General features: G+C 45.9%; 1 protein-coding gene across 1 annotated transcript in view; it reads left to right on the top strand.

Moving 5' to 3' along the window:
- Nucleotides 1-11,592, top strand: part of LOC109884593 (extracellular matrix protein FRAS1) — a gene marked incomplete in the record, with an annotated part of 348,159 nt that overhangs the window by 138,788 nt on the left and 197,779 nt on the right. The window contains 4 exon segments of the mRNA XM_031829488.1: nucleotides 4,787-4,879; nucleotides 6,686-6,845; nucleotides 10,458-10,591; nucleotides 10,832-10,915. Of these exon segments, the coding sequence (XP_031685348.1) occupies nucleotides 4,787-4,879; nucleotides 6,686-6,845; nucleotides 10,458-10,591; nucleotides 10,832-10,915 (471 nt within the window).

Here is an 11,592-nt window from a genome sequence, read left to right as displayed (position 1 = left end):
ATGAATTAATTAATGAATAATTGATTGAATGAATAGCTGGGTGTCTTATAAACAGTTGTGTGCCCCGTTCCTCCATCCTCGTCTCTCTGTTCTCCTGCATTGATTAGTAATCTAGATGTAAAGCTAACAACACTGTCAGGGCATTCCGTCTAACCTCCCCTCTCCTCTGAGACATCCCGCTCCAACCTCCCCCCTCCTCTGAGACATCCCAACCAACCTCCCCTCTCCTCTGAGACATCCCGTCCAACCTCCCCCCTCCTCTGAGACATCCCAACCAACCTCCCCTCTCCTCTGAGACATCCCAACCAACCTCCCCTCTCCTCTGAGACATACCAACCAACCTCCCCTCTCCTCTGAGACATCCCAACCAACCTCCCCTCTCCTCTGAAACATCCAACCAACCTCCCCTCTCCTCTGAGGACATCCCAACCAACCTCCCCACTCCTCTGAGACATACCAACCAACCTCCCCTCTCCTCTGAGACGTCCCAACCAACCTCCCCTCTCCCAAGAGATATCCCAACCAACCTCCCCTCTCCTCTGAGACATCCCAACCAACCTCCCCTCTCCTTTGAGACATCCCAACCAACCTCACCTCTCCCAAGAGACATCCCAACCAACCTCCCCTCTCCCAAGAGACATCCCAACCAACCTCCCCTCTCCCAAGAGACATCCCATCCAACCTCACCTCTCCTCTGAGACATCCCGTCCAACCTCCCCTCTCCTCTGAGACATCCCGTCCAACCTCTTCTATCAGATCTTCTCCTCACCATAGTGTCTTCTATCAGATCTCCTCCTCACCATAGTGTCTTCTATCAGATCTCCTCCTCACCATAGTGTCTTCTATCAGATCTCCTCCTCACCATAGTGTCTTCTATCAGATCTCCTCCTCACCATAGTGTCTTCCATCAGATCTCCTCTCCTCACCATAGTGTCTTCTATCAGATCTCCTCCTCACCATAGTGTGGAGATTTTAGGATGAACACAGCTCTGAAATATTTCAGGTTCTGACGTTTTCCTTATGTTATTCATTCAAAATGATAACTATTCCCTGTCCCTCATCCCTCTCTGTTCCACTTAGCCCTCATTCCTCTCTGTACTCTGTCCCTCATTCCTCTCTTTCTCATGTCCCTTATTCCTCTCTGTTTCTCGTGTCCCTCAATTCCTCTCTGTTCTCTGTCCTCATTCCTCTCTTCTCTGTCCCTCATTCCTCTCTGTGTCCCTTCCCTCATTCCTCTTCTTTCTCTGTGCCCTCATTCTCTCTCTGTTCCCTGTCCTCATTCCTCTCTGGTTCCTCGTCCCTCATTCCTCTCTGTTCCCTGCTCCTCGTTCTCTCTGTTACCCTGTCCCTCGTTCCGTCCTTTCCCTGTCCCTCATTCCTCTCTGTTCTCTGTCCCTCATTCCCGCTCTGGTTCCCTGTCCCTCATATCCTCCTCCTGTTCTCTGTCCCTCATCCTCTCTGTTGCCCCCTGTCCCTCATTCCTCTCTGTTCTCTGTCCCTCATTCCTCTCTGTTCCCTGTCCCTCATTCCTCTTCTGTTCTCTGTCCCTCATTCCTCTCTGTTCCCTGTCCCTCATTCCTCTCTGTTCTCTGTCCCTCATTCCTCTCCGTTCTCTGTCCCTCAATCCTCTCTGGTTCTCTGTCCCTCATGCCTCTCTGTTCTCTGTCCCTCATTCCTCTCTGTTCTCTGTCCCTCATTCCTCTCTGTTCCCTGTCCCTCATTCCTCTCTGTTCTCTGTCCCTCATTCCTCTCTGTTCCTTGTCCCTCATTCCTCTCTGTTCTCTGTCCCTCATTCCTCCTCTGTTCCATGTCCCTCATTCCTCTCTGTTCTCTGTCCCTCATTCCTCTCTGTTCTCTGTTCTCTGTCCCTCATTCCTCTCTGTTCCCTGTCCCTCATTCCTCTCTGTTCTCTGTCCCTCATTCCTCTCTGTTCTCTGTCCCTCATTCCTCTCTGTTCTCTGTCCCTCTACTCTCTTCCGTTGTCCATTTGTTGGTATGTTTCAACGGTGGGTTAGAATAAGAAAAGAAAGACAGAATGATGATGTGTGATGCAGGAGGAGAGATGGGGGAGGTAGTTCACACTAGAAAGACAGAATGATGATGTGTGATGCAGGAGGAGAGATGGGGGAGGTAGTTCACACTAGAAAGACAGAATGATGATGTGTGATGCAGGAGGAGAGATGGGGGAGGTAGTATACACTAGAAAGACAGAATGATGATGATGTGATGCAGGAGGAGAGATTGGGGAGGTAGTTCACTCTTTCTCTGAAACACCCAGTATATTCGCTCGTTTCAATTCCAATCAATTTAGGAATTTAACCAAATTCCAATTCAACATTTTCGTCATCGAAAAGCATTTAAAATAAATTGTTTAACCGTTATTTATACAGGTTTTTCTCATTGAGATAACATCTCTTTTCCAAGAGAGACCTGGTCCAATAGCAGCAGGGGGAACAACGTTTCAGACAAAACAACTTACATACACTAACACACACTACATACACTAACACACCATTAAACACAACTATAAACACACATACAGTACAACAATAACACATTACATTAAAAACACAAACATCTGGACTAAAAACATCTGGCCTAAAAACATCTGGCCTAAAAACATCTGGCCTAAAAACATCTGGCCTAAAAACATCTGGCCTAAAAACATCTGGCCTAAAAACATCTGGCCTAAAAACATCTGGCCTAAAAACATCTGGCCTAAAAACAATTACACTCTTCTATGATATATACAGTCGTGGCCAAAAGTTTTGAGAATGACACGAAAATGAATTTTCACAAAGTCTGCTTGTTTGTATGATGGTAATTTGCATATATTCCAGAATGGTATGAAGAGTGTGATCAGATGATTTGCAATTAAGTCCCTATTTGCCATTCAAATTAACTGAATCTCCCCAAAAAATATTTCCACTGCATTTCAGCCCTGCCACAAAAGGACCAGCTGACATGTCAGTGATTATCTCGTAAACACAGCTGTGAGTGTTGACGAGGACAAGGCTGGAGATCACTCTGTCATGCTGATTGAGTTTGAATAACAGACTGGAAGCTTCAAAAGGAGGGTGGTGCTTGGAATCATTGTTCTTCCTCTGTCAACTATGGTTACCTGCAAGGAAACATGTGCCGTCATCATTGCTTTGCACAAAAGGGGCTTCACCTAGCAAGTTTATTGCTGCCAGTAAGATTGCACCTAAATCAACCATTTATCGGATCATCAAGAACGTCAAGGAGAACGGGTCAATTATTGTGAAGAAGGCTTCAGGGCGCCCAAGAAAGTCCAGCAAGCGCCAGGACCGTCTCCTAAAGTTGATTCAGCTGCGGGATCGGGGCACCACCAGTACAGAGCTTGCTCAGGAATGGCAGCAGGCAGGTGTGAGTGCATCTGCACGTACAGTGAGGCAAGACTTTTGTAGGATGTCCTGGTGTCAAGAAGGGCAGCAAAGAAGCCACTTCTCTCCAGGAAAAACATCAGGGACAGACTGATATTCTGCAAAAGGTACAGTGATTGGACTGCTGAGGACTGGGGTAAAGTCATTTTCAAAGATGAATCCCCTTTCCGATTGTTTGGGGCATCCGGAAAAAAGCTTGTCCGGAGAAGATAAGGTGAGCGCTACCATCAGTCCTGTGTCATGCCAACAGTAAAGCATCCTGAGACCATTCATGTGTGAGGTTGCTTCTCAGCCAAGGGAGTGGGCTCACTCACAAGTTTGCCTAAGAACACAGCCATGTATAAAGAATGGTACCAACACATCCTCCGAGAGCAACTTCTCCCAACCATCCAGGAACAGTTTGGTGATGAACAATGCCTTTTCCAGCATGATGGAGCACCTTGCCATAAGGCAAAAGTGATAACTAAGTGGCTCAGGGAACAAAACATCAATATTTTGGGTCTACAGCCAGGAAACTCCCCAAACCTTAATCCCATTGAGAACTTGTGGTCAATCCTCAAGAGGCAGGTGGACAAACAAAAACCCACAAATTCTGACAAACTCCCAGCATTGATTATGCAAGAATGGGCTGCCATCAGTCAGGATGTGGCCCAGAAGTTAATTGACAGCATGCTAGGACGGATTGCAGAGGTCTTAAAAAGAAGGGTCAACACTGCAAATATTGACTCTGCATCAACTTCATGTAATTGTCAATAAAAGCCTTTGACACTTATGAAATGCTTGTAATTATACTTCAGTATTCCATAGTAACATCTGACAAAAATATCTAAAGACACTGAGGCAGCAAACTTTGTGGAAATTCATATTTGTGTCATTCTCAAAACCTTTCGCCACGACTGTACATTGATCAAGTGTTTAAACTCCACCAACGAAACTAGATCATCACATTTGAAAATGTTCGGGAGAGAATTCCAGGACAACGGTGATAAGTAACTAAAACTATTTCTACCATGACCTGTTCTAATTTTTGGTACTGTTAAGAAGCAAATGAGAATGGGACCGTAATTGATATTTATTTACTGACCTGACTAAGAAAGAACAGAGATAAAATGGCATTTTACCCAATATGGCCTTTAAGAGAAATGGAGTTGGATTTTCCTGAATTGACTGTAATTGAAATAGAATCGACCTTTTAACCACAGATCACATGTTGTCTTCCATTCTGCATTAACTGTTTAAATGAATCTGTTTCTATATGTTCCCGTTTTATTGAAAATAGACCAAAGGAGAAGAGCCATTCACAGTTCTCTTTCCAACCTGCATTAAACATGGTTGTCAACTACAGGGAACTGATACTGTATTCTGTCTGTGTGTCTCCTCAGGGAGAGCGGTTGAGGATCCCTCCCAACCAGTGTTGTCCAGAGTGCCTGCCCTCCTCCCAGGGCTCTTGTCAGCATAAAGAAGCTGTTTATGGGGTCAGTAGGTGACACGGTCCACTGTGGAGGACCAGAGAAAACATCTGTCTTCCTCTCTCCTCTCCTCTGTCCCCTCTTCTCTCCTCTTCTCTCCTCTCCTCTGTCCATCTCCTCTCCTCTCCTCTCCTCTCCTCTCCTCTCCTCTCCTCTCCTCTCCTCTCCTCTCCTCTCCTCTCCTCTCCTCTCCTCTCCTCTCCTCTCCTCTCCTCTCCTCTCCTCTCCTCTCCTCTCCTCTCCTCTCCTCTCCTCTCCTCTCCTCTCGTCTCCTCTCCTCTCCTCTCCTCTCCTCTCCTCTGTCCCCTCTTCTCTCCTCTCTCCTCTCCTCTCCTCTGTCCCCTCTTCTCTCCTCTCTCCTCTACTCTCCTCTGTCCCCTCTCCTCTCCTCTTCTCTCCTCTCCTCTGTCCCCTCTTCTCTCCTCTCTCCTCTCCTCTCCTCTGTCCCCTCTTCTCTCCTCTCTTCTCTCCTCTGTCCCCTCCTCTCTCCTCTCCCCTCTCCTCTCCCCTATAACCCTCTCCTCTCCCCTCTCCCCTCTCAACACACAATCTCTTTCTTGTTAGCTTCTCCTCTTTCGCCATCTCACACAGAGCCTATGTCCCAAATCACACCCTATTCTCTGTTTAGTGCACTACTTTTGACCAGAACCCTAAGGGCCCTTGGTGGTGCACTACTGTATGTAGTGAATAGTGTGCCATTTGGGAGCAACAAGAGAGAGCTGGCTGGAGGCCAATCTTTTTAGGTAGAACAAGCTTCCTAACAAGCCACTTTGGCCTGAGGTTTAGGATTCCATTGGTGTCTCTGAAGCATCAAGTGTCTTTCACACTTTTCACAAGGCTCTACTCCTGAGGCAGGGAACTCATGTTTTTTTAGAGGGTCTGCCTGGGTCTTCCAAAAGCTCTCTGTGGGTTGGTGAAGGGGAGAGGAGATTAAACTGTATTCGGGTATATGTGGCACAATAGCAGAATAATGATTTATGTGGTTATTTACTGAAGATTGTGTTCAACATTTATTTTAGATTGGGGCTCGGAAGGTGAAACACTGGAGTAGAGATGTATAGATTACTGATAGATTACATTACACTGGAGTAGAGATTTATAGATTACTGATAGATTACATTACACTGGAGTAGAGATTTATAGATTACTGATAGATTACATTACACTGGAGTAGAGATTGATAGATTACTGATAGATTACATTACACTGGAGTGGAGATTTATAGATTACAGATAGATTACATTACACTGGAGTAGAGATTTATAGATTACTGATAGATTACATTACACTGGAGTAGAGATTTATAGATTACTGATAGCGGTCAAGATTACCTTTTCATTCTCTGTCTGTCTGTCTGTCTGTCTGTCTGTCTGTCTGTCTGTCTGTCTGTCTGTCTGTCTGTCTGTCTGTCTGTCTGTCTGTCTGTCTGTCTGTCTGTCTCTCTCGGTCTGTCTGTCTGTCTGTCTGTCTGTCTGTCTGTCTGTCTGTCTGTCTGTCTGTCTGTCTGTCTCTCTCGGTCTGTCTGTCTGTCTCTCTCTCTCGGTCGGTCTGTCTGTCTGTCTCTCTCGGTCTGTCTGTCTGTCTGTCTGTCTGTCTGTCTGTCTCTCTCTCTCGGTCGGTCTGTCTGTCTGTCTGTATATATGTCTGTCTGTCTCTCCCTCTCAATTCAATTCAATTCAAGGGGCTTTATTGGCATGGGAAACATATGTTAACATTGCCAAAGCAAGTGAGGTAGATAATATACAAAAGTAAAATAAACAATAAGAATGAACAGTAAACATTACTCCCTCCCCACCATCCACCCATCCACAGCATGACAGTCAGTGGAGTGCCCCCCAGTGCCAGGTGTGTGTGTGTTCTGGGGGTAGTGTATCCTGTAGACAGAGACCCTGTCCTCCTCTCAGCTGCCCCCCAGACCAGACTGCCTTCACCCCCGCCGGAGACTGCTGCCCCAAGTGTGCCCGCAGTGGAGGTAAGTTTCATACCAACTCTACTTTACTTTCCAGTTTAACGCCTCAAAATGGCCTCCAAAGCAACAACAGATCCAGGTCATCTGTCATCAAAATGGTAAATTGAATCCAATAGAAGCCATACTCTTTCAGGCAGGGACCAGAGCTAGGCAGAGGGGCGGTATTGCCTGTACTGTGGTTGGCATCATATAATGTGTACACTGTTGCCAACCCTTGGGGAAAGCCTGCCAGACTCGGAGTCTGTTTGAGCCGTTGCCTGAGGACTTCAAAAGGTTAGCTGTCAGTTATATTATTTATCTGTTGTGCCCCCTGCAGCGCTACGCATGGCGGCTACATAGCTAGTTAGCGCCTGAACTGGGAATTCCCTTTGCTATTACAAATCTGACGCTGTAAATCCTATAAAGATCTCACCTCAACTTCAGGTGGGATTTCTTTCCAGCGTCTTTGCCTTCATCGCAGACCTACATTCCAAGAAAAACAACCATATGGGTTTATATGGGTTTATATATATATGGTTAGGACATCTACTTTGTGCATGACACAAGTCATTTTTCCAACAATTGTTTACAGACAGATTATTTCACTTATAATTCACTGTATCACAATTCCAGTGGGTCAGAAGTTTACGTACACAAAGTTGACTGTGGCTTTAAACTGCTTGGAAAATTCCAGAAAATGATGTCATGGCTTTAGAAGCTTCAGATAGGCTAATTGACATAATTTGAGTCAATTGGAGGTGTACCTGTGGATGTATTTCAAGGCCTACCTTCAAACTCAGTGTCTCTTTGCTTGACATCATGGGAAAGTCCAAAAGAAATCAGCCAAGTCTTCCGAAAAAAAATTGTAGACCTCCACAAGTCTGGTTCTTCCTTGGGAGCAATTTCCAAATGCCTGAAGGTACCATGTTCATCTGTACAAACAATAGTACGCAAGTATAAACACCATGGGACTACGTAGCCGTCATACCGCTCAGGAAGGATACACGTTCTGTCTCCTAGAGATGAACATACTTTGGTGCGAAAAGTGCAAATCAATCCCAGAACAACAGCAAAGGACCTTGTGAAGATGCTGGAGGAAACAACATGTACAAAAGTGTCTATATCCACAGTAAAACAAGTCCTATATCGACAGAACCTGAAAGGCTACTCAGCAAGGAAGAAGCTACTGCTCCAAAACCGCCACAAAAAAAGCCAGACTACGGTTTGCAACTAACTGCACATGGGGACAAAGATCGTACTTTTTGGAGAAATGTCCTCTGGTCTGATGAAACAAAAATAGAACTGTTTGGTCATAATGACCATTGTTATGTTTGGAGGAAAAAGGGGGAGGCTTGCAAGCCGAAGAACACCATCCCAACCGTGAAGCATGGGGTTGGCAGCATCATGTTGTGGGGGTGCTTTGCTGCAGGAGGGACTGGTGCACTTCACAAAATAGATGGCTTCATAAGGTAGGAAAATTATGTTGATATATTGAAGCAACATCTCAAGACATCAGTCGGTAAGTTAAAGCTTGGTTGCAAATGGGTCTTCCAAATGGACAATGACCCCATTTTAATTATTTTGTCTACAACACATTTTTGATGATGTAATAATTAATTTTATGCAAGCTTCATAGGTAGCCTAGCGGCAGGGTAGCCTAGTGGTTAGAGCGTTGGACTAGTAACCGGAAGGTTGCAAGTTCAAACCCCCGAGCTGACAAGGTACAAATCTGTCGTTCTGCCCCTGAACAGGCAGTTAACCCACTGTTCCTAGGCCGTCATTGAAAATAAGAATTTGTTCTTAACTGACTTGCCTAGTTAAATAAAGGTTAAATAAAGGTAAAATAAAATAAAATAGGTAAATGATGAATTTCAAGCAATTTTGGCTCAACAAAAGTAAGCCTGTGCCAGTAATTGATGCTTGATGCCCAATTGCAGGTGAGTAAAGAAAACAGATCATAGTTTTGATCAACAACATTTTTTCGGGAGCTGCATATTAATTTATGTCAGTCCTCTCCCTACAATGTGACGTTTGCGCTGCACCAGATACTATAGCTGTACAGCAGTCTGTTTGCTAGCAGTCTGTTTGCTACCTGTTTGCTAGCTCATTGATTTCAAACATTTTTTTGACCTGGGACCCCAAAAAAGGAGCGCTTCAAAGCTAGCGACGCCCGCGCACACGTGCCTGAGCGCACACGTGCCTGAGCGCACTTCACATAGGTGTGAAGTGCAACAGAGATTGCGTCATCTCTGGATCTGTTGAGGCGGTATGCGATTTGGAGTCGGTCCAGGGTGTCTGGGATTATGGTGTTGATGACCAGCCTTTCATGTGATAGTAAATTAGAACGGTTACCTTGGTTACCCTCTCTCTTCCCCATCTCTCTTCTCCTTGGACTATGGTGGTCGGATTGAAACATATAGGTATTACAGACTGGGTCAGGGAGAGGTTGAAAATCTCAGTGAAGACACTTGCCAGCTGGTGTCTGAGTACACATCCTGGTAATCCATCTGGCCCTTTGAATGTTATCCTGTTTAAAGGTCTTCCTCACATCCGCTATGGAGAGGGAGATCAAACAGTCGCCCAGAGCAGCTGGTGCTCTTATGCGTGGTTCAGTGTTGCTAGCCTCGAAGCCAGCATAGAAGCGCATTTAGCTTGTCTGGTAGGCTCGTGTCACTGGGCAGCTCACGGCTGGGTTTCCCTTTGTAATATTTAATAGTTTCCAAGTCCTACCACACCTGACGAGTGTCAAGGCGGTATAGCAGGATACGATCTTAGTCCTGTATTGACGCTTTGCCAGTTTGATCGCTCGTCGGAGACCGTAGCGGGATTTCTCAAAAGCGTCCGGATGAGTGGCCTGCTGCTTGAAAGCGGCAGCTCTAGCCTTTAGCTCAGTGCAGATGTCCTCCTGCCCACATTATGCCTTTGCGGATATTTATTCCCATTATTAGAACAGACAGTTCAATATCTTGTCAGTGTATAGATCATATTTGTTCTGACTCCACTTGCATTTGTTCCTGTGTTAGGGACCCCTGGGGCTGTCCACTCTACTGCCAGATGTATAATACTCTGTTCCTGTGTTAGGGACCCCTGGGGCTGTCCACTCTACTGCCAGATGTATAATACTCTGTTCCTGTGTTAGGGACCCCTGGGGCTGTCCACTCTACTGCCAGATGTATAATACTCTGTTCCTGTGTTAGGGACCCCTGGGGCTGTCCACTCTACTGCCAGATGTAATATACTCTGTTCCTTTGTTAGGGACCCCTGGGGCTGTCCACTCTACTGCCAGATGTATAATACTCTGTTCCTGTGTTAGGGACCCCTGGGGCTGTCCACTCTACTGCCAGATGTATAATACTCTGTTCCTGTGTTAGGGACCCCTGGGGCTGTCCACTCTACTGCCAGATGTAATATACTCTGTTCCTTTGTTAGGGACCCCTGGGGCTGTCCACTCTACTGCCAGATGTAATATACTCTGTTCCTGTGTTAGGGACCCCTGGGGCTGTCCACTCTACTGCCAGATGTATAATACATACCATACATTATCTATAGCATCTCACTAACGGGTGTAGTGAGTGTACACACACACTTTACTGTACTTACACTCTGTGCATGGTGTGTGTGTGTATGTCTCCACAGCCTCCTGTTCCTGGGAGGACCATGACTACAGGGATGGGGAGGAGTGGAGTCCCAGCCCGTGCTCTAAGTGTGTGTGTAGTAACGGACTACCTCAGTGCTATGCAGCAGAATGCCAACCTGTCGCCTGCAAACCGGTTAGTACTACTGTCACACACACACACACACACATACATACGCACACAAACACTCACGCACACACACACATACTCACACAAACACACACACACACACACACGCATGCATGCACATCCACACGCACGCGCACACACACACACACACACACACACACACATACTCACACAAACACACACATTGTGATTCCATTGCAGCACAATTTGTCACACGTCTGATGTGTGTGTGTGTGTCTCCAACAGCTCGATAATCTGGTGATCCAGCCAGGACACTGCTGCCCACAATGTGTCCCCAACCCTTGCCTCTCCGCTGGGAAGGAGTACAAGGTACTGTCACTTAGTTATACACTGTTCTGAGAGAGTGAGACAGAGAGAGAGAGTGAGACAGAGAGAGAGAGTGAGACAGAGAGAGAGTGAGACAGAGAGAGTGAGTGAGCGAGAGAGAGTGAGACAAAGAGAGACAGAGAGTGAGACAGAGAAAGAGAGTGAGACAGAGAAAGAGAGTGAGACAGAGAGTGAGACAGAGAAAGAGAGTGAGACAGAGAGAGAGACACAGAGAGAGAGAGTGAGACAGAGAGAGAGAGAGTGAGATAAAGAGAGAGAGTGAGACAGAGACAGAGATAGTGAGACAGAGAGAAAGAGAGAAAGACAGAGAGAGAGAGTGAGATAGAGAGTGAGACAGAGAGAGTGAGACAGAGAGAGAGAGAGAGTGAGACACAGAGAGAGAGTGAGACAGAGAGAGTGAGACAGAGAGAGTGAGACAGAGAGAGAAAGAAGTAGAAGGAGAGTGAAGTATAGAGTGAAGTACTTTTGTTTGCACACAAAAGTTAGAACACACCTACTCATTCCAGGGTTTAATTTTTTTAAACTTCTACATTGTAGAATAATAGTGAAGACACCAGAACTATGAACTAAGCTGGTTGAGAGAATGCCAGCTGTCTTGAGTGTGCAAAGCTGTCTTCAAGGCAAAGGGTGGCTACTTTGAAGAATCTAAAATATATTTT

This window comes from Oncorhynchus kisutch, linkage group LG8, assembly GCF_002021735.2.
Source record: "Oncorhynchus kisutch isolate 150728-3 linkage group LG8, Okis_V2, whole genome shotgun sequence".
NCBI lineage: Eukaryota > Metazoa > Chordata > Actinopteri > Salmoniformes > Salmonidae > Oncorhynchus > Oncorhynchus kisutch.
The sequence above is the reverse complement of the archived record's forward strand: the minus strand, read 5'-3'. Positions and strand labels throughout refer to the sequence as shown.